This window comes from Stigmatopora nigra, chromosome 1, assembly GCF_051989575.1.
Source record: "Stigmatopora nigra isolate UIUO_SnigA chromosome 1, RoL_Snig_1.1, whole genome shotgun sequence".
Classification (NCBI taxonomy): domain Eukaryota; kingdom Metazoa; phylum Chordata; class Actinopteri; order Syngnathiformes; family Syngnathidae; genus Stigmatopora; species Stigmatopora nigra.
Window position 1 is genome coordinate 23,142,178 of NC_135508.1, and position 25,822 is coordinate 23,167,999.

The 25,822-nt window shown below is 39.2% G+C and overlaps 3 protein-coding genes across 22 annotated transcripts in view; 1 reads left to right on the top strand and 2 right to left on the bottom strand.

Annotated features, from left to right (window-relative positions):
* Positions 1 to 2,436, bottom strand: part of LOC144199011 (membrane cofactor protein-like) — a 15,593-nt gene extending 13,157 nt beyond the window's left edge. For 3 of the 6 annotated variants that reach the window (XR_013326821.1, XM_077720368.1, XM_077720339.1), the window contains exons 1-3: positions 2,028 to 2,276; positions 334 to 424; positions 79 to 261 (exon numbers count right to left, since the gene is read on the bottom strand). Coding sequence is in view for 4 of the 6 variants with exons in the window: in XM_077720368.1 (XP_077576494.1) it covers positions 79 to 261; positions 334 to 424; positions 2,028 to 2,069 (316 nt within the window). In the remaining 2 variants the exon portion in view is untranslated. Of the gene's footprint in view, positions 1 to 78; positions 262 to 333; positions 425 to 2,027; positions 2,278 to 2,309 lie in introns of those variants that run through there. The other 3 variants (XR_013326819.1, XM_077720360.1, XM_077720351.1) reach the window with 3 other exon arrangements.
* Positions 1,397 to 16,980, top strand: ptpn22 (protein tyrosine phosphatase non-receptor type 22). Of its 9 annotated transcripts, none has more exons than XM_077720289.1 (23): positions 1,397 to 1,484; positions 4,125 to 4,218; positions 6,175 to 6,283; positions 6,523 to 6,599; positions 6,693 to 6,788; positions 7,125 to 7,163; positions 7,234 to 7,305; positions 7,421 to 7,480; positions 8,766 to 8,908; positions 11,456 to 11,522; positions 11,633 to 11,710; positions 11,798 to 11,884; positions 11,963 to 12,440; positions 13,219 to 13,296; positions 13,466 to 13,543; positions 13,621 to 13,692; positions 14,773 to 14,918; positions 14,997 to 15,024; positions 15,771 to 15,827; positions 15,941 to 16,047; positions 16,368 to 16,392; positions 16,461 to 16,529; positions 16,621 to 16,980. In XM_077720289.1, the coding sequence occupies exons 2-23, from the start codon at positions 4,138 to 4,140 to the stop codon at positions 16,680 to 16,682; spliced, it is 2,109 nt and encodes a 702-aa protein (XP_077576415.1). In that variant the 5' UTR covers positions 1,397 to 1,484; positions 4,125 to 4,137; the 3' UTR covers positions 16,683 to 16,980. The 9 variants fall into 9 exon arrangements, 8 of the variants coding, with proteins under 8 accessions (XP_077576415.1, XP_077576395.1, XP_077576384.1 ...); XM_077720269.1 differs by having other exon boundaries at positions 1,416 to 1,484; positions 4,078 to 4,218; XM_077720258.1 differs by lacking the exon at positions 1,397 to 1,484 and having other exon boundaries at positions 4,010 to 4,218.
* A 1,024-nt stretch (positions 16,981 to 18,004) lies between these two features.
* The window catches only part of magi3a (membrane associated guanylate kinase, WW and PDZ domain containing 3a), a 95,214-nt gene continuing 87,396 nt past the window's right edge, over positions 18,005 to 25,822 (bottom strand). For 3 of the 7 annotated variants that reach the window (XM_077733008.1, XM_077733001.1, XM_077733014.1), the window contains 2 exons: positions 25,648 to 25,786; positions 18,005 to 23,314 (listed from right to left, as the gene is read on the bottom strand). In XM_077733008.1, the coding sequence (XP_077589134.1) occupies positions 22,416 to 23,314; positions 25,648 to 25,786 (1,038 nt within the window). In that variant the 3' untranslated portion in view covers positions 18,005 to 22,415. Of the gene's footprint in view, positions 23,315 to 25,332; positions 25,427 to 25,647; positions 25,787 to 25,822 lie in introns of all 7 variants that reach the window. The other 4 variants (XM_077733042.1, XM_077733028.1, XM_077733021.1 and 1 more) reach the window with 3 other exon arrangements.

Below are 25,822 nucleotides of genomic sequence, written 5' to 3' on the forward strand. Positions count from 1 at the left end.
CATTAATTATAAAGGATTTTTAGTCGGAGAGCAAATGAAATTAGCAGATTCCTGTTAATTCAAATGGAAAAAACTCACGCTCGCATTCCAGTGTCACTTGACTCCAGGCACCAGCTTTACAATTGATGGATTCAGACCCACCTACACTGGAGTAACCCACATCACATGTAAGGGTAGCTATGCTTCCATCTGCAAATGTATCTTTAAGTATTTCCTTCAAGTGCATGTTGCTACCGACGGCAGGTGCGGAACAATCTTGAGCTGTACTTGCATAAAAAGAAAAAAAGATGAGCGCAAACGCCAACATTCATCTTCCAGAGCTGTGGCCCTCACCTTGAGCAACCGTGAAAACGTCAAGATAGAATAGTAGCAGAAACAAGGAAGCAACGTCCATGGCTGAATCAGGTAAAGGAAGTACTCCTATCTGGTGAAAGAAAAAAAGTGAATGAATAAGAGTCCTAAATTCAAGTCTTTTGAAATGTTGGTTTAAAAAACATTGGCGGAAAAAATATTATTCGTTAGAGAATTGTGAGGTAGGATAAAAAGACAAGTGGAATACTGTTAATGTAAAACTTAAAGATAACCAGGTAACCACAGAAACGATACTGCTATTATTTCTTTTTTCCCTCTGACGCTTTGGTGCATTTCATGAAGCATCCTCGTCATTTGCAAAACTATATAGAATAAAACAAGTGAAAAAACAATATGGATTATAAAACCTAGTTCATGGCTCAAAATCCTAAATTTGACATCGAACATTGGATCCCTGTGTCAATGGACAAGTCATTGATATTCCTTGTGATCGAGGATAGAAAAGCGAACTCTGTACTAACGCAAAAGATCTCTTTGCTGACAATTAGTGTTAATCAAGTTAAAATGTACTGCGCTTGAGGATAAGATTGGTTGCAAGCGACTGAAAATGTACTTGCGAATTTTTCAGAAATGAAAAGACTGCACTGTGTAGTGCAAAGGAAAAATACAAAAGTGGAAATGTAATTTAAATTATTCCCCCAACATTTGGGTTCACCCTTCTACAAGCCTCAGTCCTTGTAACCCAAGATTGCCACAGACCCTCACTCCTCTTCTCTCTAGCTCAGGGGTGGGCAAACTCGTCCTCGGCTCCTGCAGGTTTTTGGTTTACCCAATCCAACACAGACAGTTTAACCAATGAGGTTTGTGCTTAAACAAGAAGCACCTGACTGCAATCCAATTACTGCACTTCAAAAATATCAGATTGGTTGAAGTTTTCTCTTATAGTTTTTAACAAAAACCTGCATTTACTATGGCTCATTGTGGAATAGTTTGCCCACCCCTCCTCTAGCTGTTGGCCCTGGCCAATATCACTATTGAGCTATTTCAGAGGACTGGTTAGTTATAGATTGATCTAACAATCCTCTTCCTAACACCTTGTGGTGTTGAGGTTTACTCGCCTGACTACAGTGCAGGCAGGCACGGGCTCAATTCCCACTGGTGGTGGTATGACTGTGAGTGCAGATAGTTGTTTGTCTCTCTGTGTGCCCTACGGCTTACTGGCGACCAGTCTACGATTCGAGAATGTGCAATATGGAAGATGACTGAATGAATACTCATTAGGAGAGGAAGTCAAGATTCATATCCGGGAGCAATTACCCCTTAATTGAGTGGAATATATTGGAAATGCACTCATTTATCCTCAGCAGACTACGTACATCCTCAAGTGGTTGCAAGTATGTTTTCATTTAGAAAAAAATAAAATGTCACGAAATAGGATTGGCATATTACAAGTCATTTTGGGTGGAAAGACAATGGGACATTAGCCATTTTTTTCAGAATAATTTACATAGAAATACGAATACATTTGCAATTTGTTTACAAATACAAACTTTTTTTGAATGAGCAGAAATGGTTGTGTTCTGATGAATGAACGAGCAGTTTTGACAATGTCAATTCCGATCTGAGAAATGAAAAAGACTGTACTAATACTACGATACAAGCCATGCATTTCCAGAATACGAGATGAATAAAGTTATCTAATCAAACATACAAACCAGCAAATTAAGACTTCCATGACGCAGACTTGTAAACAGCATGTAAAAGACGCGATGAAGTATATATACGAAGAAAAAAAACACGTTTAGCTCATCTATTTAATAAACATCACACTGTCGTAAAGCATATTTTCTTTGGAACTGCTAATATAGTAGCCTAAAATACTGACGAAAAATAGGTTTGCAGTCGCCATATTTGTGCTGTATGCTAAGTGTTGGTGTGCAATATAGTTGAATATTTGCTCCAAACAAACAATACGATCTGGAGGTTATAGAACTTACATGAATGTCGGTAAGAAATACGGCTTTTGACTAGAGTGGTGAAATTGTATCACAAAGCTGTTTGACAGGAAAAGGCGTGGGCGCCATGTACGTCACGTGACTCACCTAACCCAATAGTAAACAGTCTCATATTTAACTCTTACGAGGGCAGTGTTTACTGTAGTAGACTGATTCAAAAGTTGACATTTGAACTCTTATAAAATAAATAAAAACTCGTCTTGTTTTGTTTGTATTTTGATATGTTTTCCAAATGAAAAATACATTTGCTAAATCAATATGTTAATAAATACTACATTTATAAAAACGTCCACAGAATAATAACATTCTAAAGTGGATATATTTCCTCATAAATACAAAATACTAATTGGCATCGACACCAAAAGACGTCTAATTCATTCAATACGGAAGACTGACTAAGTGCTCATATTTTAGGACCATTGACAGTGCTAGATGTCCATTCCATTTTGACTGGGAGGGACCAATGATATTCACTGACTCTGGTCTATAAAGCCTTGGTTCTCAAACATTTCCCACCTCAAGAAACCCTTGCTAAAATGGTTAGCACATCGGCCTCACAACTCTGGGTCCTGGGTTCAGATCCAGGTCTGTGCACCTGTGTGGAGTTTGCATGTTCTCTGGGCCTGCGTTTTTCTCCCGGTACTCCAGCTTCCTCAAAATTTCCAAAACATGCATTGTAGGCTGATTGGAGACTCTAAATTGGTATGAGTGTGAGAGTGAATGGTTGTCTTTCACCTTGTGCCCCGCGATCAACTGACCCCCGATTCAGGGTGTCTCCTGCCTCTGGCCCAAAGTCAGCTGGGATAATCTCCAGCACCCCCGCGATGCTTGTGAGGATAAAGCGGTTCAGGAAAAGAATGAAAAGTGGATGAATGAATTAGGACAATGGCTATCTGAGAAATTCCCTCATGGTATAAAATATGTACTATATATAACATTTCCATATGAACCTTTTGAATCAAGTCATTGTCATAGAGGCGTATAAGAATTATGAATGGAAGTCAGTTAGAAATGAAGCAACACTTACAAAAATATGCTTTTGTAGTCAAATTTTAGACTTGAATAACCGTTGACATAGTTTGAAAAAATGTTTTAATTTATTTATTAATAATAGAATGTTGTGAGACCCCTGTCACTGCAGGCCTGCTACATTACATCTACTGAAATCCATTGGTTTTGAGTGGAGCAGATTTTGTGCACATAATTTTCCCAGTTAATAATAAAAGGATAGGTTAAAGATGTACTCGTAAAAAAAGAATAAAACAAACACAAATGGAGAGAAATATTTAAGGAGTCATTAAAGAACAGGGAAAAAGAATTTGTTTAAAAATGATCAAAATATAAAGATTTATTTAGAAAATTACATTGGAAATCATACAAAATATGTATCAAACTGTGTCTACTTGTTCATAATGTAAATTGTTGATGGTACCTCGTCCCCAAATGTTATTAATACACATAAATTAATACTAATTACAAAGTAAAAATCCCCCAAATTACTTTCATATGATAATTGTTCTTGGTTCACCTATCAGTATGCATTTACTGTGCATTTGCAATAGTGAATTACCTGAAAACATACACTTTAATACTGATTCAAGTGACTTTAGGACCCAGTGAGACATATACGGAAACACAAACTTCCTATTTCTTTCTTTCACCTTACTTCCTTGATGTAAAAAATGTCATACATAGAAGTGTAGCGGTGGTAGCAGGACTTGTTAACGCCCTGTTGTCATTCTAACCTCAGACCTGTGGCTCTGTGTCCTGACATGAACGGTGAACTGTCATGGACAGAGAAGATGCTGAAATGGATTCGCAGCAGGCCTGTGTGGTGAGAAACATGCTGACACAATTGGAGAGGCAAGACAACGATGACAAGGAGTTTATGGTAAGCCGTTGATTACAACGTACAACAAATATATAATTTTTCTGAAACTGGGATTAAATGAATAACTTCAGGGAAAAAACTAACTTTTGTTATAAAAACCCTATTATGGTACCACGTACGTCATCCTGTTCAATGACGGGCCATGAACAGAATGAACATCACAAAGATTTGAACTTCAACTCACACAATTTCACAATGTGAACTCTAATTGTCTTATAGTGCCACATTTACATTATCTTCTTGGCTCTATTTCAGACTAATGCCTCATATCTGGCGATACGATTATTATAACAATTCACGTGTGTTGTATTTTGGTCTGTTCCCGATTAATCCTGACACTTCACTTCAAGACAATTACTTCAAGATAATTCAGATTTTTGCATATTATTTTTGGAAAAAAAAGCACATAAAAGTACATTTTTGTCAATTTATTTCAGGAACCTCATTCAGCATTAAAGGAAACATGTTTTATGTTTGAAGAACAAAAGGCCTTAAGTGTATAATTTGCGACCTGCAGTTGGCGGTTCAGAAAATGACTGGATGTATAATTGGCTCAGTTTTTAGTGCAGACCTATTTTAATTTAAAACACCTTAAGTCCAAAACTGCTTGACTGCAGTATTCTAAATATGAAAAAAAAACACCTTAAAAGGATTTATAGCACTCAATAATGAGCAGTTATTAAAAATTGGCAGATAAAAACTTGAGAGTTCCAGGTATATATGGTAGGTACCCTTACATACAAAATTAATTGGTTTCCAGAAAAAAGTTTCATGACTAGGATTTTTCATGATTAGAGCATTTTAGATTTAATTAGCATAATTTGTTCCACAATTTAGTTACATACTAGCCATTGGTAATCCTTTAAAGTACACCGATTTTTAATTAAATATGCTTGCAAATGCATGTATGTATGCAAAAACAGACAAAAATATAACAAAACTACTATTTATTAAGCCATTAAAATGATGCCATACCACTGAACCAAACAAAACAGCTATCTTTAAACTATCTCATATATAAACTATAAACTATCTGAAAACTCTCTCTCTCTCTCTCTGAATGGATGCGAGAATTGTGCAATGCAATATTGCTCTATATCGCAGAAGGAATTAAAAAAAAACATCTTTATATCAAGGGTCGCTTGGCAGTTTGAGTGGTTAGCGTGTCGGCCTCACAGTGAGGGGATGAGGGTGAGAGGTTCGGACCTTTCTGTGTGGAGTTTGCATGTTCTCCCCTAGCCTGCGTGGGTTTTCTCTGGGTACTCTGGTTTCCTCCCACATTCCAAAGACATGCATGGTAGGCTGATTGGACACTCTAAATTGCCCCAAGGTATGAGTGTAAGTGTGAATGGTTGTTTATCTCCTTGTGCCCTGCTATTGGCTGTCCACCAATTCAAGGCTCTGGCCCGAAGTCAGGCTCCAGCACCCCCCACGACTCTAGTGAGGATAAAGCGGTTCAGAAAATGAGATGAGACCTTTATATCAGACCTATCAGACGAAGGATAACAGTCGGGAGGATCATGAATGTCAGTGATGTTTGTCAAGATGTTAAACTGTCAAACCTGTTTGCTACAGAAGCCAGAGTTTTAATACGGAAACTTGCTGTCTATAAACTAACTGTTGTGGGCATGGTGAAACTGTTGACTGACAAACTCGGTGGAACTGAGAGATGTTCTCTACAAAAATCTCTTTGACTCCATTTTATCAATCACCCTTTTAGTTGATAATGTAGATGACCAGCAGAAGTCCTTTTAGTTTATGTGTCTGTTTTGTAGTAAAATGAGTCACTGATTCTGAACATGTGCAAATGATTCATATCCGACTGTGGGAGTTATGGCTGTTGCCATGTTCTTAGCATTTAAAATAGATTGTAGGAATACGAAGTGTGTCATGCCCACCATTTGGTTATTAACCTATAAATATGTATTCATATTTTTTGTTTTTCTCTATTTACAGAGATTGAGAAACCAGTCAATTAAATATCGCAATGACAAGACCTATACCAGTAAATCAGCAGAAATGCAGGAAAACATCAGGAAGAACAGATACAAAGACATACTTTCATGTAAGCTTCATTCAAACCATGTGTAATTATGGATGGACCAGATGACATTTTTGTTATTTTAACCTCATATTAAAACAAAAGTTGAAACTTTGTTCAAATATCCTAGACAAAAATAGAATGTATGAGACCAAAGCCACCAAAGCTAAACCATAAGTACATCTAATGGGACAGAAAAATTGATTGTATCCCCCTATTTGTGTATTTGACCTTCTATTGTTTTTCAATAACATCCTTCATAGTTGACCACAGCAGAGTGAAGCTCACGTTTACCACATCGAAAGATGACACTGACTACATTAATGCCAATTTCATAAAGGTAAACAGATCATTTATAGTATGAAAAATGGATTCCTGATGCATTTACACTGTAGATAACCTTATGTGTGTCTCAACTAATATTTATTTGCAGGGAGTGACAGGTGCCAAAGCTTACATTGCTACTCAGGGTCCATTACCTCACACAGTGCAAGACTTTTGGAGGATGCTGTGGGAGTATGACATAAAAGTACAAGCTGATTATTGATATTTACTTGTAGATGTCCATATTATAGGTGACCATATATAATGTTGCTCACAAATTGAAACCAAAACACAGCTTTTTTTTCCTGCCAATGCAGCACACCATTGACCATTGTCGCACTTGATCTCAATTCAAGTGATGATTATTCAATTGCACTTCAATCTGGTGCCCCTGAAGTATAAAATGGGTCCTGTTATGGCCTTCTAGAAAGCTTCGTGGAAATCAGTTTTGTAGTTTTTGCTACTTACATGACTAAACTGACAAGCTAAATGCTGTAACAGAGACAAACTGATGGACTCACTTTGTTTCTACTTCCACTAGATTATTGTTATGGCCTGTCGGGAATATGAATTGGGGAAGGTGAGAAATTATCACATTGATATCAACATTGGCCCTTTTTTATGGTCATCATTACATTTCCGGTTTTCAGAAAAAATGTGAGCGTTATTGGCCGCTCAAGGATGAGACATCACTTTTATGTGGGCCTTTCATCATCTACTGTGTGAGTATTATCACCCTGGATGACTACGGCTATTCCTGGATATTATATGTATAATATTTTATTTACGAAATAAAAAGGCCAAGGAGTAAAAATAAGTGAAAAAACTTTTGTACAGGATGGCGAGGAAGACAAAGGAGCTTATCTAACAAGGACATTAAGATTGACATATAATAATGTAAGTGATGATTATCAGTAGTTTCTCCAAACACTAGATCAGTAGTGTCCATTACATTGATCGCGATCTACCAGTAGATCGCCATGGTACTATTGGTAGATTTCATAACAATATATATTATATATACGCCCGGTGCCCGGTATATGCGTGTGTATATACTGTGATTTTTTATTTTATTTTTTATTTTGGTTTGTTGACAATCTTCAGATGACTATGCAAATATTAAGACGAGAAAATGAATTTAGAAGTACTACAAGTCACCCAGAGAAAAACATCCAATAATAATAATGATCATAATAAAGTTCAGGTTCACGGTTTGACGGAAAATATATGATGATTTAAAGAAATTTATATATGGAATGTCCTTTCCATATATAAATACTGTTTTGGTAAAATGATTAAAAAAGAAAAACAAATGTGTTCCATTTTTTTTCTTTTGTAGTACATGATTTCTTTTTTTTTTTGGCATCAGAGTCCAAGTTCTGGGGGTCGTGGGTTTGATCCCACATCAGTCCTCACTGTGAAGAGTTTGCATGTTCTGCCCATGGTTATGTGGGTTTTCTCTAGGTAGCGCGGGTGTCAACCTCTTTGCGCCCTGCGATTGGTTGGCCACCGATTCAGGGTGTCCCTTCCCTGGTGCCCGTAGTTAGCTGGCTAGGCTCCAGCACCTGTCAGGTTAGGCGGTTCAGAAAATGAAGGAATGAACAAATGGAAGTGACTTGAAAAAGCCACCAAATCTACACAATAAATGGTAAACTGCCCCAGAATAAGACAAAGACAGGAAGTGACATGCATTTTACTGGAAGGGATGAGAAAGTACCATAAAATTAAAAAACATGTGACACAAAATGAAGTCATTGCCCTTCAAAGAAAACAATAGACATACAATAGACCAATTAAAACTCAGCTCAATTTAAACTGGGAAGTCTGTCCGTAAATGCATAGCTTTCAGTGTGATTGATGGTTCTACACATCCAATTATTTTGGCTTGAGGGAGAAATGAACCATTATTTATTTGTCATTTCCTGCCAAAATGAATTGGACATTGACAGTGACATCAAATATATCAACAAATAAGTTACCCAAAAATGCCTCGACATTAACTGATTGTAAAGCTACAAGAAATTACCTGCAGGGGAGAGAGCAAATGATGCCCACAAAATTCTCCAGAAATTGAATCTTCTCTTTCTCATGATGCATGTTTTTTCACTTTTTCAAATTTTCAATGAGATAATACTAATACTACTTTTTCATGCCTTTGTGTCTGGGTTCTCACTTTCTCCAGTGTGAAAAAACATTGAAACAGCTGCACTATGTCCATTGGCCGGATCATGGTGTCCCAGATTTTATTCCTTCCATCTTGGACATGCTGGAAGAAATGCGTACCTATCAGTCTAATGATGACATCCCTTTGTGCATCCACTGCAGGTCAGATTTGCATATTCGTACAATAACGTAGTAATCCAGTTTTCTGTTAAAAATGTAATTTTCAACTTCAGGTATTTTGACACACTTAACACAGTGTGCTACAAATTAAATAGTGCGTATTTGGTTTATGACATTTTGTTGTTTTGATCCAGTTTAGATCTTAACTGGAGATCAAAAAGTAAGCGATTTGAAGCAATCAAACGCTGTTTTATACGTTTGCTGGAGGTTGATGTACAACCACAATATGAAAATTGTAACAAAATCAATCAATTTTTCACAATGAGCTGTTTTGTTCAGTGTATTTCTTATGATGTCTGCCTTAAATGTAAAGACCCTCTAATTCCTAGACAGGAAGCCAACTACCCCACCTGTTTTACATCGCAGCCCCCTACAAAACCACCCCGCACGCACATCCATGCACATACAGTTGTGGTCAAAAGTTTACATCAACTTGTGAAGAACATAATGTCATGGCTCTCTTGAGTTTCCAGTTATTTCTAAAGCTCAAATTTTCCTCTGGTAGTTATTGGAACAGATACTTCTTTGTCACAAAAAAACATTCATGAAGTTTGTTTCTTTTATGACTTTATTATGGGTGAACAGAAACAAGTGATCAAATCTGCTGCATAACATATTGCCGGGCATTGTGGCCAAACAGCTCGATTTTTGTTTTGTCCGACCACAGAACTTTCCTCCAGAACAGGGGTCGGGAACCTTTTTGACAAAGGGAGCCATAAACAATTCATATTTTCAAACATTATTCCTTGAGAGCCATACTCAGACTTTAAAAGTAAAAATACATGAAAATGTGAGCATTTATTATTCATTTCACCACTTTGAAAGTAAAATAAAAAGACTGAATTATTTTGAGAACACTATTTCACAGTTGCTAATCAATGAGTATCAATGAGAGAATGCATGCAGATGAGTCTAATGAAGAAAAAATATGATTTCAAAAGGCGGAGAGCCATATACACCCATCAAAAGAGCCACATATGGCTCCCGAGCCATAGGTTCCCTACCCCTGCTCCAGAAGGTCTTATCTTTCTCCATGTGATCAGCAGCAAACTTCAGTCGAATTTTAAGGTGCCGCTTTTGGAGCAAGGGCTTCCTTCTTGCACGGCAGCCTCTCAGTCCATGGAGATGCAAAACACGCTTGACTGTGGACACTGACAACTGTGTTCCAGCAGCTTCTAATTCTTGGCAGATGTGCTTTTTGGTGATTCTCGGTTGAATCTTCACCCTCCCGACCAATTTTCTAGCAGCAGCAGGTGATAGCTTGCGTTTTCTTCCTGACCGTGGCAGTGACAAAACAGTGCCATGCACTTCATACTTACAAACTATTGTTTGGACTGTTGCTCTTGGGAAGTGATTTTCCTGACTTTTTCAAGTCAATGATTCGCTTTTTCCGATCAATGCTGAGCTCCTTTGACTTTCCCATTGTAGCGTTTGTGGTTGTTTGCATCCAATGAGCCCTATTTAAATGGCCTCAGAAAAGTAACCAGCTGTAGTCACTCATAATTACTCACAAGAACTTAAGACGCCATGCTATGAAGCTCATTTCACTGACAGAACTTTCTAAGTCACCAAAACTGCTAAGACGTGCTGCTGTATGTATACTTTAGAACGAGCAGATTTGATCACTTTTTCTGTTAACCCATAATAAAGTCATAAAAGAACTGTTACGATCGCCGCCGCGTAGTGCGACGCGATCGGAGGGGAAGTTGAACCCAGATGCAGAGTCGCCGAAGGAATGGAAAGGTGAGGCAGATCTGTAGCTCTTGTAGGTTGATTTAATAAACGGGGTAACATAACTTAAACAACTTGGCTTGTCCACTCATTACAAACGAAAGTACATGCGGCGTGGCGTCAATGGAAACAGCAATTACTACCAGGATTAACAGGTAACGAAACCAGAACTTAACCAGTACTACACCAGACGATCCAACGGCGTCCACAGAAAATCACAATGCTTAAATACCAAAAATAATCTAATCACGTAATTAGTCACAGCTGATAATTATCGTGACGTCATGTCAGGAGAGGCAATCCAGCGACTCCTGACAAGAACCAAACTTCATGAATGTTTTTTTTTGTGTGACAAAGAAGTATCTGTTCCAATCACTCTATCAGAGAAAAATCAGAGTTGTAGAAATAACTGGAAACTCAAGAGAGCCATGACAATATTTACTTCACAAGTGTATGTAAACTTATGACCACAACTGTACACACACTACTGCAAATTAAAGTTCAAGTTCAGTTTCATGTCTACAAAAATGAAATTACATTTCAAGATATTCATGCCAAAAGATTATAAATACAATCCCTTATTTTACTGAGGTGTTACTTTTCATTTTATAGAATTTCATCTTCCCAAAACAGACATTAAACAAATTGGGAGGGCTTGTTTGCTTCAGAAAAACGAGACAGAAAAAATATAATAATTAACTATTTATTCAATATTGGTATCATTTTATATCCAAACACTATTTTGAGATGAAATCAATGTCACCATGTTCTTAAATCCTGTCACGGTTGTGGTTTCAGTGCTGGATGTGGTAGAACCGGGGTTCTTTGTGCCATTGATTATACTTGGAACCTCCTCAAAAAAGGGGTAATAATTGTCTCCTAGTCCGTTTTTTAATTTTATCATTACCCTCAAGATTACATCTAGCTGCCTGTTTCCTGGATTCTTATTCTTATTTTATTTTATATTTGTTTTAGATGATCACTCCAGATTTTAATATATGTGACTTAGTTCAAACAATGAGAACCCAAAGGCCATCTGTGGTTCAAACCAAGGTAACCCCCATAGAACTCTTTCATCAACAATTAAGCATCTGTCAAGCCTTTTAATACATTCATATTTTTGTTGTTTATTGCCAATAGGAACAGTATGAATTGGTATACAGCATCATCAGGTTGTTATTTGGAAGATACTTGCAGTCAGTGAATGAACAAAGAAGCACAGACAAGGTGATCAACAAACAACACAACCGAACCAAAATGTACTCGGTTAAGTATTCTGATTAATTCCTCCATCTAATAATGAAGGTAACAATGGAAACATCTGTAAGTGAACAATATGCTGAAGAGAAGGAGCCACGACGGCAGAGCATCTATAATTGGGAAATTAACAGCACGCAGCTGAAACAGGCAATGTCGCCCTCTACTCCGGAAGGACCCTTGATGAACCGAAACAATCATCAGAATGAACCCCAACCAGTTGTTGAAGCCCTCATTATCAGTCAGGGAGGACAAATAACATCAAGACAAGAACTCCCAATTGGTCAAGAAGTGACCGCTGTGGTGAAAACGCAGCTGGGGGATGACCTTCCACCAATGAACCCTACAAAGTTACCCCCCGCAGCATCTACTGTCTGTCTAATGGTGGAGGACCCCTACTTTGACACCTCATACTTTGACAATCAAGCACCTGTGAAAAAGCGATGGACAGTTGGTCCATTCTTAAGTGGGCCCCCTTCACCTTTGAATTACCATACAGGCGCACATGACTCAAATCTGGTCACAGGTGGGTGATTTTTTTCTTCTTCTATTGACTATCTCATTAGCTTTTTAATGACTTGGCTTTACTTGGCTTCTATTTTCCTCTGAATGTTTTTACTATCAAATAAAATAAATAAATAAATGCCCTATGACCGACAGACGACCTGTCAAGGGTGTAGTCTGCCTTTTGCCCGAAGACAGCTGGGTTAGGCTCCAGGAACCCCCCAACTCAAATGGGCAGTGTGGAAGATGAATGAATAAAAAATTTAAAAAAACATATCTGCCATCACATCTTAGTCTTAGGGAAAAAAACACAATTCACATCTGAATATAATTACAGGGCCAGTCAAACTATTTAAGAGTGACTACTTCTATGGAAAATAGAGTAATTTATTTTGAATGACAGTTGAAATCCACACACATTCAGTTTTTAAACTCAAGAATGCCTATTTCAATCATCAATCTTATATGGATTGCTGCTGGTACAGAAAACATACCGTTCTTATCACATCTCTCACCGGAATAACAGTAAAGCCAAGCTTTCAGGTGAATTATATATACGTATGAGACACTATTTTTGTGGAAATCTGCCATTCTTTCTAACCCTGCCTGTCAAAAACTGTTATGCTGTGGCGATCACAGAGGGAAAAAGCCGAAAGTCAGTCAGTCAGTGTCGCTGACTTCTAGTACAGCAAAAGTCAGATGCTCCCGGGCATCACTTGACACCCCCTTGGGCTTGCTTGCACGATCCTCTATTTGAGAACCACTGATGTAAGGCAAGTTATTTTTTTTCACTCACGTAGGAGATCATACCAATGTAGACGTACCTCCTCCTCTGCCTGAACGAACCCCTGAATCCTACCAACTAGCTGTTGACACAGGTTGGTATTACCTATGACCTATCTAGAAAGTCAATGAAAAAGAAGTAGGAACACTTAAATCTAGAACCCTTTTTTACATTCCCTTTTCAGTCTAATATAAGAAAATCAGCATTGTGTACATGGATATGTGCCTTTAAATCGTAGCTAGTTTTGTGATGTGTTTTGGTAGTTTCTTCAGAACTGTCGGCTGGATCAGAAAGGCTAACTATCAACATTCCACCAATCGGGATTGCTGATGCTGCTCAAGGTAATGGTATGGGTTTATCTCAGGAAAGTTACATGACATAAGAGAATCCCAATAAACACAATTCTCTTCATACCCAGACAGCCCGGTTACACCTGTACCCTCTCTTCCAGAGAGAACCCCAGAATCATACGAGTTGGCGTTTAATCAAGGTGCCTTTAATAATTGTTTCATCAAATTCTATATACTTATGTAGAGCTGCCAACCTCTGCCAACTCCATTTCAGGGTTACCCATGTCCCATTTCCAGAGTATTTCCGGAGTGAATGCGATTCATGCAAAATCGATATAAAATGTAAAAAAATAAATACATAAGCGTAGGACAAATTAAATCCAACTGTTATAATCATGTTTTTACATTAATCGAAATATTGTGTCTTTACAAACTTGTAACAGTACAGTATAATGAGAATAAGTTCATCTTTGTGTTTGGGTCCTTCTCAGTGTATTTTACAGTCAGTAATTCCAACATGTGTCACGCTGAAGTCGCACTTGCATGTTGTGCAATGTGCAAATGTCGGTCCCTTTGGAGACTGCGTCAACATGGGATATTTCGTTGTATACGAACCAATAAACTTCTGCGAGTGTCTTGGTTTCTTATTAGACGTTTTATCCAAATTGCCATCCATTTTGCACTTAATCTGAGCAGGCATATTGCTAAGGCTTACCAGTGCTGATGGTACTTTTACTTCATTTAGAACAATCCAAGAAACTATAGGATTTGTTTCAAAACAAAAGACTGGTGATTTAGTCAGCCTTAATAAGACTTACTTCCCTTGTAAAAAAATGAAAATGTTAAAGCTATAGGTATACATATCTACCTATATAATCGATTCGAATCAATTGCCATGCTAGGTCGCACAAGACGAATCTTTCGTCAGAACTAGTAACTCGGATGATTCACAATACACTCACTCGTGTTACTGAATTCTTCCGGTTTAGTGTACTTGAATCAAGATGGCGGAAGCCGTATTCATAGTGTGAATTTTCGAGGGATTTAAATTCGAAATTTGGGACTTCGGAGTCCCGGAGTTTGCGTTGCATTTCCGGAGAAACTCCTGAAATTCCGGAGTGGTTGGCAGCCCTGCTTATGCAATTGAATGATATTTGCTGCAAGAGAATTTGTGTAAAATGTTCCTTTATTAAGATAATGTGATTGTTTTATTTAGAATTGTTCATCTCTTGTAGTTTCAATTTTTGAACAAGTGGTTATAATATATACATTTTTTGTAGACAACGATGTTGCTGTTTTGGGTCAGCAAAATGTCAAATCTTCAGTGAACCTTAAAAGAATTGGCACGTCCTCAGAATGGTCGGGTACTTCAAAGTTGGTTGGAGACAGAAATGAGCGAGAAACAAAGCCATGGGCGAGGAGTAAAGTGAGTGAAATGTCCTTACCTTTCAATTTGTACCTTCGTGTCGCACACGTTACATCTATTTTGCTTTATTTCTTACAGAGTTTGAAAGCAAAAATGCCTTTCACAGGTAGGCTTTTTTGTCAAGGTTTGTAAAACTAGAACCTACATGATGAAATGAGCAAATTGTTATTAGTAGTGTATTTGTTCACTCACCAAACAGCACCTAATAGTCAATGGCTTTTAATCTTGGTGTGCCTTGCGACTGACTGGTGAACAAATGATATGCAGTTGGGCTTTGTTTGTAATCATGAGATCATTCATTGATTTTCTGTACCCTCATCCTCACAAGGATCGTGGGGGTTCTGAAGCCTATGCCAGCCAACTATTGGCAGGAGGCGGGGGACACCCTAAATCGGTTGAATGCCAATCACAGGGCAAAAGGAGACAAAAAAACATGAATACCTAGAGGAAAATTGGACTGTTCAACCAGCTTACCAAGCTTGGGGAAGAGGGAGGAAAGCGGAGTACCCAGAGACCATACAAACTCTCCACCAAAGATTGAACCCTCAATTTCATTAAACCACTCTTCCACCATGTTGTCTACAGAGATAATCTAAATACAAACTTGACAGACGGTTGTAACCAAAGGATGAACACAAATTGTCTTCATAAGGCCTTCAGTCATTAGCAATGAAGAAAATAGTCAAAAGCTAATGATTTCGAAAGGCAAACTAATGCCTTATTAGTGTGACCTTCATTTGTAGCAGTCTTGTCAGACCACTGATTAGATTGTTTCCACATAGTTTTATTCATAGCCTTACATTCGATCTAGAAATCCTCAGCAGCATGTAAATCTGTTAACTGTTTTTCTAGAGCCATTATCTACAGTGTGGTTGTCACACACAACTGCTGTTGCAGAGGGAGGAAGTGGTGAGTAACGTCCAAATTCAAAGAAGCTGCACACCAGAGCATTGTCATTCACACACTTTGAAAAGCTCAACCTGACAGCATCCATCGTATCAGCTCTGTTTCGTACTTATCAGCACAAGATGGAAATTGTGATGTCATTCAAAAGGCCTGTCTCCACGAGGCTGGTTCATCAGGAGACGTATTTGAAAAAAGAAATGATAAGAGCTTCCCCTGCAAAAAGGTACTGACATTCAGAAAAAACCCTTTGCATAACATGCGAAAATAACTCCGCCTCCAAATGCAATTACATTACAGCGCCTTCTCTTTTCACCCAACATTCCAAATTATTTATTTTCCTTAGTTTAATATCCACACATCTTTATTATTTAATTAATTAATTTAAAAAGTCAGCGAGAGAGACCACACCGTTTTAGTATACTTTTTTTTTCAGCGAGAGAAAAGCGACCTGAACCTGAAATAATGATTGACATTTTAGGCCCAGGTTCAGGCTCAAGATCGTATTTCTAATTGTGACTCACTAGTTGCTTTTATTTCTTCTAGAAATTGTTCAAAGAGAAGGAGAAATGTGAGTAATTGTGAATTTATTTCATCAAAATTAAAGCATCAAACATAATTAATGAAATATGTTCTCAGTAAAGTCAGTTACTCCAAATCTACTGACATCATCTGCAAAGGAGGTTATGACGTCAATGTTTAAATTTGGTAAGACCCTCCCCATTCATTTAATTATCATACCTATTATACATGTACATTTTCGACCAAAATCTCTACTGCTTTCTCCTCCTTTCCACAGGATTTGGAAGTAGGTTAAGAAAGCCAAAAGGACCCAGGAATTATCCACCAAGCTGGTTCTAAAAATATGTTCCTCTGCTCCTCAATCTAGTATGTGTTCTGTCTGAATTAATGGTAAACTAGAGTCACTTACTTGTTATAATATGAATAATATGATGGATCACTTTATGTGAATGCACTGTTTGTCTTTCACTGAAATTTGTTTTTTCTTGTCAATGCTTTTCTAGAAATTCATTGGGAAACGTTTTTTTGTCTCAATTTGTGTCCAAGTTTAGGCCACCAAAAGTCTTAAAGTTTTAAACTTCTGCGACTGTTCAATTCACGAGTTGGATTAAAACACATTTTAAGCACATGTACTAGATTTTATGTGTCAGATTCTTTATGTAACAATTAAAAGGAGAAATAAATGAGTTCCAGGTGCATTTAAACAAAAGGGAGCAATTTTATGAATATTTTCAAGGACATGGCTGGCCAAGTCCAGTCCTCGAGAGCCCCTATCCAGTCTGTTTTCTATATCACCCTCCTCTACCACACCTGAATCAAATGATCAACTCATCAGCAAGCTGTCCAGAAGCTTCATACCGATCCCCATTATTTGACTCAGGTGTTAGTGGAGGGAGACATGGAAAACAGACTGGATAGGGGTTCTCGAGGTCCAGACTTGGCCACCACTGATTTAGAGTGTCCAGTCAGCCTACCTTGCATGTCTTTGGAATGTGGGAGGAAAACGGAGTACCCGGAGAAAACCCATGCAGGCCCAGGTGGAAAAAACAAACTCCACACAGGTGGACCGACCTGGATTTGAACTCAGGACCCCAGATGGTCGCCCCAATAATGAATGAATATGAAAATTATTTGGAAAAGTAAGTATTCATCACTTCTGGTGTCTATTACCTAACTCCTCACTCATAGTTAGGTGGTAAGAAACAGGGCCTTAGACAGTGCTATGTTAAAATAGTATCGGTGCACAAAAGTAAGTATTTCACTATAGATGGTTCAATAAGTACAAATGATTGAAATATTCAGTCAACCAGGATGCAGTTTTCCATGTAGAAGTGTTTTGGAAAAATGTCAAACATAATAGCTTGGTCGGTAGTGTTTGTGGGCTTTATTCATCTTTGCCAAACATGAGATGGCATGAATTTGTTAACTGAGATGCTCCAGCAACCCCGTAACCCTTGGATGTAAGCAGCAGAGATAAAAATTGCATGAATGACTTGCATAAAATAAGGAACTTAACTTTTTAAATGTAATTTCATACTTATTGACAGCACATTTTTGATTGGCAATAGTGGAAAATAGTGGATCGGGTGAAATGTTTTGAAGAATTTCACATTTCACAAGTATTTTGTAGACCAGCATATATTGAATATACCAATGCAGGGTTCAATTTATTCAGTAAACCTTTATTTATCAGTGCATGATCAGAATGCAAGACAACGTCTTTTCACCAATTTTATATATTTTCCTGTCAGTTCCCTTATAAAAATAATGAAACAATTTACAGATGATATTTTTTTCCCCTGCAACAGGCCAAGGATTTATACAGGTGCTGTACACTTTAGAAACATTTATAACTAACTGTTATGGTAAAACTATATCTTTCTTATAATTATGCGATACAAGGCCACAGTCTCGTACATGGTAATGGAATGCACAATTAACAGTACAGGGATCCATCATATCAATGATAAAGCAAGAAAAAAAAAGGAATGCCAGACTATTTCTTCTGTACACCTTTCAAAAGGCAGTCTGATGCTTCACATGGAAACAAGCATAAAAAAATACAGTGCTCAAGATTAGCAAGATCAGTGCATGTTTGAATTCAACCCGATAAAGTTTGTAGTCGTCATTTTAAAAATATAGGTCACACTTAGACTACCTTTGATGAACTATGTGGAATTTTCTACATGCAGTCGAGAGTTTTCTACATGCAGTCGAGTCATTGAAGGAAAGGTCAATGGCGATTATATGAGGACCCCAATGCATTAAACTGCAAAGTATCATGTCCCTGATTCAATTAAAATAAATATTTGTCTATGATACACATGTGTGTGTGTGAAACAAAATTAAACACTCGTACGAAAAAAATGTGCGCTATATTATGACGGAAGTGCTTTAAATTGTACCGTTTAATTAAGAGATGCCTTTTTGTCTCCATAACTTATATAGTAATTTAGTGACATGACTGCCTGATGGTGTAGTGGTTCACTCGCCTGACTTCGATGCAGGCAGGCGTGTGCTTGATTCCTACTGGTGGCGTAATGATTGTGACTGCGGATGGTTGTCTGTCTCTGTGTGCCCTACGGCTAACTGTCGACCAGTCAAGCCAGGGTGTAGTCTGGCGTTTGTCTTAAATCAGCTAAGATAGGCTCCAGCAACCCCCACAACTCTTAACAGGATGCGAGGAACGGAAGAGGAAAGAATGAATAATTTAGTGACTAAAATAATGTCAGTTGAAAAGATCATGTTTTGCTGACATACTGTACAAGCACTATTAAAGACTTCTGAAGTCAGAGCTCTTCTCACAAGTTCTGTTACTTTCATCCATCCAAAATCTGTTGACAGCAATGAATGATTGTGTATGATTATTCTAATTACCTATAATATTTATGATTGGTTGAATGGTCGAGTCTTGTGTAAACCACAATATTTAGTTATATTACCCCGGGCTTAACATTTGAACTTTTTATGCACATTGGAACCAAATCCTGTGGTGAAAAAAATGATTATGAATACTATTTAACTATGGAACCATGTAATTTTTGGGAACTAAAAAATACAAATGCGTTGCACTGATTCCAACTTGTGGCTGTATCAATACCAAATTTGAATTGAAAGTAATTGAATGCAAAGTAATTGCCACTATGGCCTGGTCAGACACTGCTTAACTCATTTCCTGCTTTTGACAGCAATAGACGTCCAATCGGTTTGAAGCTGGAGAGATGGTGTCGAATGAATTTTAGTACCATACAACATTAAAAAATGTGTTAAGTGATTAATCATTTATCAAAATACTATTGTGGCAGCCTTAAACAGTATGCAGTAAAGACTTGGATAAATGCTCAGAACCAGCATATTAAGAAAATGCTACAGCGACATGGAAAAGCTTTCAAATGCACAATAGCCACAAGACCTAAAACACAGAACTGCAAAGTTGACTCATCACGGATGGTGAAATAGAAATAGAATGTATAGATTGTGTAGTATTTAGAGATGTAAATCTTGTTGAACAGTATTTTTAACGTTATATTTTTCCTTCTTTAAGATATTTACATCAAAAACTGCACAGACAAGTCAGTATTAATAAACGGATACAGGTTTTTCCTAACCAAAAACCCTGGATGACCAAGGAGACACAGGCACACATCAAAGGCCGTAACACCGCCTTCAGGTCAGGGGATAATAGGTACAATACAGCGCTGCCAGAGCAGAGCTGCAGAGAGGCATTAAAAAATCCAAGGCAGCATATACAAAGAAAATTTAGGAGTACTTCACAGGAAATCACCCAAAGAATATCTGTCAGGGAATATGACATATTACCAATTACAATGACAATAATATGTCTGTTAACGCAGATGCCTCACTAGCCGAGGAACTGAACCGTTTCTTTGCCCGCTTTGAGACTGACAAATCAGACCCAGTCTCAATACCCCCAGCATCATCCTGCAGCAGTACACTGAAGTTTCAGGAACATGAAGTGAGACTGGTAATGCGGTCTGTGAACACCACAAAGGCTGCTGGACCCGTCGGAGTACCTGGGAAGGTGCTCAAAGCCTGTGCTGACCAGTTAGCTCGAGTTTTCACAGAATTTTTCAATTGTACCCTGCAACAATCCATCATTCCATCCTACCTGGAATCTGCCACTATTATCCCTGTCCCCAAAAAAGCCAACCATTGACAGCCTGAATGAATATAGGCCTGTTGCACTCACGCCTGTGATCATGAAGTGCTTTGAAAAGTTGGTCGCCCGCCATATCAGGAATACAATCCCTCCCTCAGTTGACCCTCACCAATTTGTAGAGCAAACAGGTCCACTGAGGATGCTATCACCATTGCTCTACACACAGCACTGAGCTACCTGGAGCTCTTTGGGAATTACGTGAGGAAGCTTTTCATTGACTATAGCTCAGTCTTCAACACTATAATACCGGACATTCTGACTGACAAACTCTCTCACCTTGGACTATTCTCTTTCATCTGCTGTGGGATAAAGAACTTCTTAACCAAGCGACCACAAACTATTAGACTTGGTGCCCACCTCTCTTCCACCATTACACTGAGCACTGGCTCCCATCAAAGCTGTGTACTGAGTCTGCTTCTGTACTCCCTGTACACATAAGACTGTACACCAACCCACCAGTCTAACTCCATCATCAAATTAGCCGATGACACCAGTCGTCGGACTCATCTCAGGTGAGTCGGCCTACAGAGATGAGGTCCACAAACTGTCTCTGTGGTGCTCGGTGAACAATCTCACACTGAACACCACGAAAACTAAAGAAATAATCCTGGACTTTCGCAAACACAGCACAGATCTGGCCCCACTCCTCATAAATGTAGTATATATAAACAGGGTCCAGTCCTTTAAATTCCTGGGGGTCCACATCAAGCTCTCCTGGTCTACAAACACCACGACAGTAGTGAAGAAGGCCCAGAAACAACTCCATTTCCTCAGGGTATACTGCATCACAGTGTGGTACGCTGGAAGCATGGCAGCAGACAAAAAGGCCATGCAGAGAGTAATTAACTCTGCCCAGAAGATCGTCGGCTGCTCTCTGCCCTAACTGGAAGACATTGCCAGCCCTCGTTACTTCAGCAGAGCATTGTCAGGGACCCATACCACCCTGGTCACAACCTGTTCCTGCTGCTGCTCTCTCTTGCGGTAACACGACACACAATCCATTCTGTAAAATAACTTGACATTGGGCGGTGATCTGCCTCCTACTGGCTGACTGAAGGTAAGTGAGAGACAGTGAGAGGTAAGTGTTTCGCTCGGGGGGTGATGCGATGTATCGATCACGACAGAATGACGAGTCTGACATTCTCACTTATTTGTCTCCTTTGCCGGAAAACGCACCTTATGGAGAAGCACTAACAAAGTTGTCATAGGCAGCTGGGTATGATGACAATTAGGCTTTTGTCGAGTCAATGATGATGACAAGCCTAAGTCTGATTATTATACTGTATTATAGTTTTTTAATATATATTTTTAAGAAAACAGGCAGATATAGTAAGTATAGATTTTATTTTAATTGCCTTAGCCTTTTTTGGTAGTTTTAAAGCATAATGTTCATCTACACATTCTATTTCTGCTTTCAAGACCAAGTGCAATGAGTTAGCACATCGACTGACAGTTATACTTTAGATATAAGTTACAGATTAAACAAACACAAGAACAATAAGCACAAGTATCCGGTCTTTTGTGTGTAAAAATCGCCGCAAAAGGTCGCCAAATGTGGACATGATCATGAGAGTGTAGAAAAGGAGTTGGCTCATCAACAGTGCTGCTGTCAAAGAGCTCCTCATGACTTACCCAATACTACAAACACAAGTGCGAGCCAGCCAATACAAACAATGTGCCCTCAAACCTTCACAGTGACAAAATCAGATCCATTATCCAAGTCTCACAGTGAATGGGGAATGCAAGAGTTCCTTCAAACCAGAGTCTGGAAAAAAAAGAAGCTTCTTTGCCTGGCGGAACAAACGATAGCCTTGGAAACCGAGCATTGCAAAGCGGAGGAAACAAAACCACAGCCCATGATAAAACAGAAATGTGTTCGGATTGTACACATTCTATGTTGTGTCCACCTGGGACTGCATCTTGCTCGGACTTGGGACCTTCCATGGACCTGGAGTAATGGGAGGCTTCTTGGTGGAGGTCTCATTGCACCCAGGATCTTGGAGGCTACTGCTGGATCCTCTCAGGTCCCTTTGATTGACATCTCCAGGCAAACCGTGGGACCAGCTCTCTATCTCCTTTCCACTCCTGCGGTTTAACGTATCAGCGACTGACCCCGACCTCTCTCTGTGCCCGTGCGACTTTTGTGACCCTGTCTCTTGTTCCGTCTTTTTGCCCCTCCTGCTGCGATCACTTTCTGAAGTGTGAATATCCTGCCACCGAGCCTCCTCATTGTATCTTCGCCCTTCTCCAGGTGGCTGCTGGCCAGCCGGGCGTCGCGGGCTTTGGTGGTCTTCCTGATTCTTCCAAGGCGCAGCAGCTTCATGTTCCCTTTTGGAGCTTTTCTTGGGGCTGGAGGAGCGAGGACCTCGCTGCGTTTCCTGCTTTCGATGCCTGCCAGTATTCTCAGAGGAAGACCGTTCTGGTTTTGTGGGGCTTTGGGAACTCTCCACATGATCTAATCCGCCTTTTCTCTTGGGACTACTCGCCTTAATGTCGCTGTTGCTTGCTTTTCTGGTTTGGGTCCCAGGGCTGGTGGTGCGCCTGTTGTAAACCTGCTGTCCTCTCGAGTGATTAGCTTGACGCGCGCGTTCTCTCCCGGCGGCAGGCGATCCCACTGACCGTAATTCCGTTCTGGGGAACTCCTCGGGGCCTGTTACTGGGGGTGAGGATGGAGACACTTCTGAGGTAGAGATGGAGACAGAGGCTGGAGATGCTGGAGATGATAACTGGCCTTCATTTAGAGAACATTTGGGCAAGTTTGAGGTTGGAATGGTTATGTTGTCCTCTCCACCTGTAAAACACAGTGAAAAGTTGGATCATTTGTGAGCAAAAAAACCTAACTTTACTTTAATAGGGTATTTTGCACATAGAAGGGAAAATAATGCCATGCATTAGAGGCATGATCAAATTAAAATAAACTGCAGAAAATACTACTTTCTTCAAATTCTGCATTTTTCCAATATTTAGCGAGGTAGAGATCAACCAGAGCTGTGCACAGAGCAGACGGAAGAGGTGTTGATGCTAACCTGCCCATTCTTCAGGGGCAAAACTCAAATCAATTTTCTGAACCGCTTATCCTCATAAGGGTCACAGAGGGGTGCTGGAGCCTATCCCAGCTAACTAATGGCAACAGGTGGGGGACACCCTGAATTGGTGGCCAGCCAATTGCAGGCCACAAGTAGATGGACAACATGAGCTCACACTCATTACTAGGGCCAATTTAGAGTGTTCAACTAGACTACCCTGCATGATTTTGGGATGCGGGAGAAAACTGGAGTACCTGGTGAAAACCCACGTAAGCCCGTAGGGAACATGCAAACTCCACACAGTGAGGACCGACCTGGGATTGAACCCTCGACACCAACACTGTGAGGCCAACGCGCTAACTACTGGACTGCCGGGGCAAAACTTACTAAAATTATTTTGTCACGCCAAGTTATAAATGTACTGCTAACGGTGATTATTCCAGCAGTGGAGGAGTTTATGGATTCCAAATTCTTGAAGCCCTAGACTTCACTTTTCTGAGTTATCTTCATTAGTTAAAGGCAATAAATTAAAACTGCAACAATCAAAATACTTTTTATGTCATTGGCTGCCACTGACAGGAAAAGATGCCCGATACATTTTGACTGGGTAGGTCTGTCAGCCGCCCCAGTCAAGATGGCAGTTATCCCAAATGAAATGGATTTGCTGTCAATCACTGACAATGTCACTGAATGAGTAAATATTAAAAATATATTTTTATCAAATTACTATACCACCATTTTGAGACAGCAATAAAACAAATAATATTTAAAAGAAAAAAAAACTTTTTCACTGTTTTATTTGAGATTCGATGTTCAAAGTCGGACATTGTACTTCAGACACATTTGCTGTTTTCCAAATTATTTTGAAGCATTCCTTTAAGTAAAATCTTGTAAAATTTCTTAGGCCATATGCCACAAGCATTATAATCTATTTTCCTGCATCATGAACCGTCTGATGTCAGTCTTTTCATATACAACCTAGGCCTCTTTCATCTGTAAATATAAATCAGATATGTATCTAATACCGCTGCACTATGAATGCTCAATCAGGACATAATGCAACGGTAGGTAAACAACAACGAAACAAAACAAAAAAACTGACGAGCAAAGGGGAATAAACGTGCAAAAAATAAGTTTTGCTTCTACCTACCACAAGAACTAAAAAAGTGTTGGCTTCAATAGCATTCAGAATTTGCCATAAAAGCGGGACGGCTGAAACCTCACAATGTTTACTTTTTTAAACATGTTAATACCTGTCACAATGCACACACGTGTGATGTCACAGAAGTGTTCCCTCAACACTGCGAGTCAAACAACATGAACAAGTACACAAAAGAATCCTGGATTAAAAAAAAACAAAAAGATCTTCAAGGCCTGCCGCCAGGTGAATATATTTATTTTTATTTTTTAAGGTTAGTATTTTGTATATGGGTTATTTTCAATTTGAAGGTTGCTATGTAAACTCTCCCCCACTTCTGGAATTTCCTTAATATATTCTGCTATTAAACATTGAATCGACTTAATATTAAAAATCAGACCCTCACCCCAACCCCTCCTATGAAAAGGCATGTTTTCAGTGGCATCCAAAATGACTTCCTACCCCCTGGAGGTCTGTTTGTTCTTCTAGGACTCACTGCTTTGGTTTAGCCATAATTACATGGGCTGTCACAAGCAACTTGCCTATTAATTTGATGGTGCATGAGAGGAAGAAGCAGAGAACAACACTTAAATCTGGCAGCAGATAGATCAGTTGGGAAAGAAGGAGAGGAGCACAAGGTTTTACCGCGGTTATTTAGGGACAGACCAAGAAAAGCAGTGAGGCCTTTAGTGATGCTCTGGTTTCATGTAGAAGCACAGGGTGGAAGAAGAGCTCAGACCTATAGGAGGAAGAGATAAATAGTAACAGACAGCCGTGCCAATGGAAAACACAGAGAAGGCAAGTCAGATAAAGGAGCATGAGAAAGCTTGAGAAACAAGAAGCGATAGAGAAAGCTGGTGAAAAACGAGCATGATAAGAAGAAGCATATGGCCGATATTGAAAATGATAGCTCTACTCGCACGGGCAGGGTCGAGCACGGGATTGTCGAGGGTCACTCACTGTGATCGGGAACTAAACCCTGGCCAGGTCGAAGCAACAGATGAACTCTATTGCCTCCCGCTTGGATCAGCTCAATAGCCCGTGTGTGAGTGATGCCCTGAGTGGCCTCACCGTTGATCTCCACAATCTGATCGCCAACCTGTGAAACAGATTTACAGGCCATTTTTTTTAATTC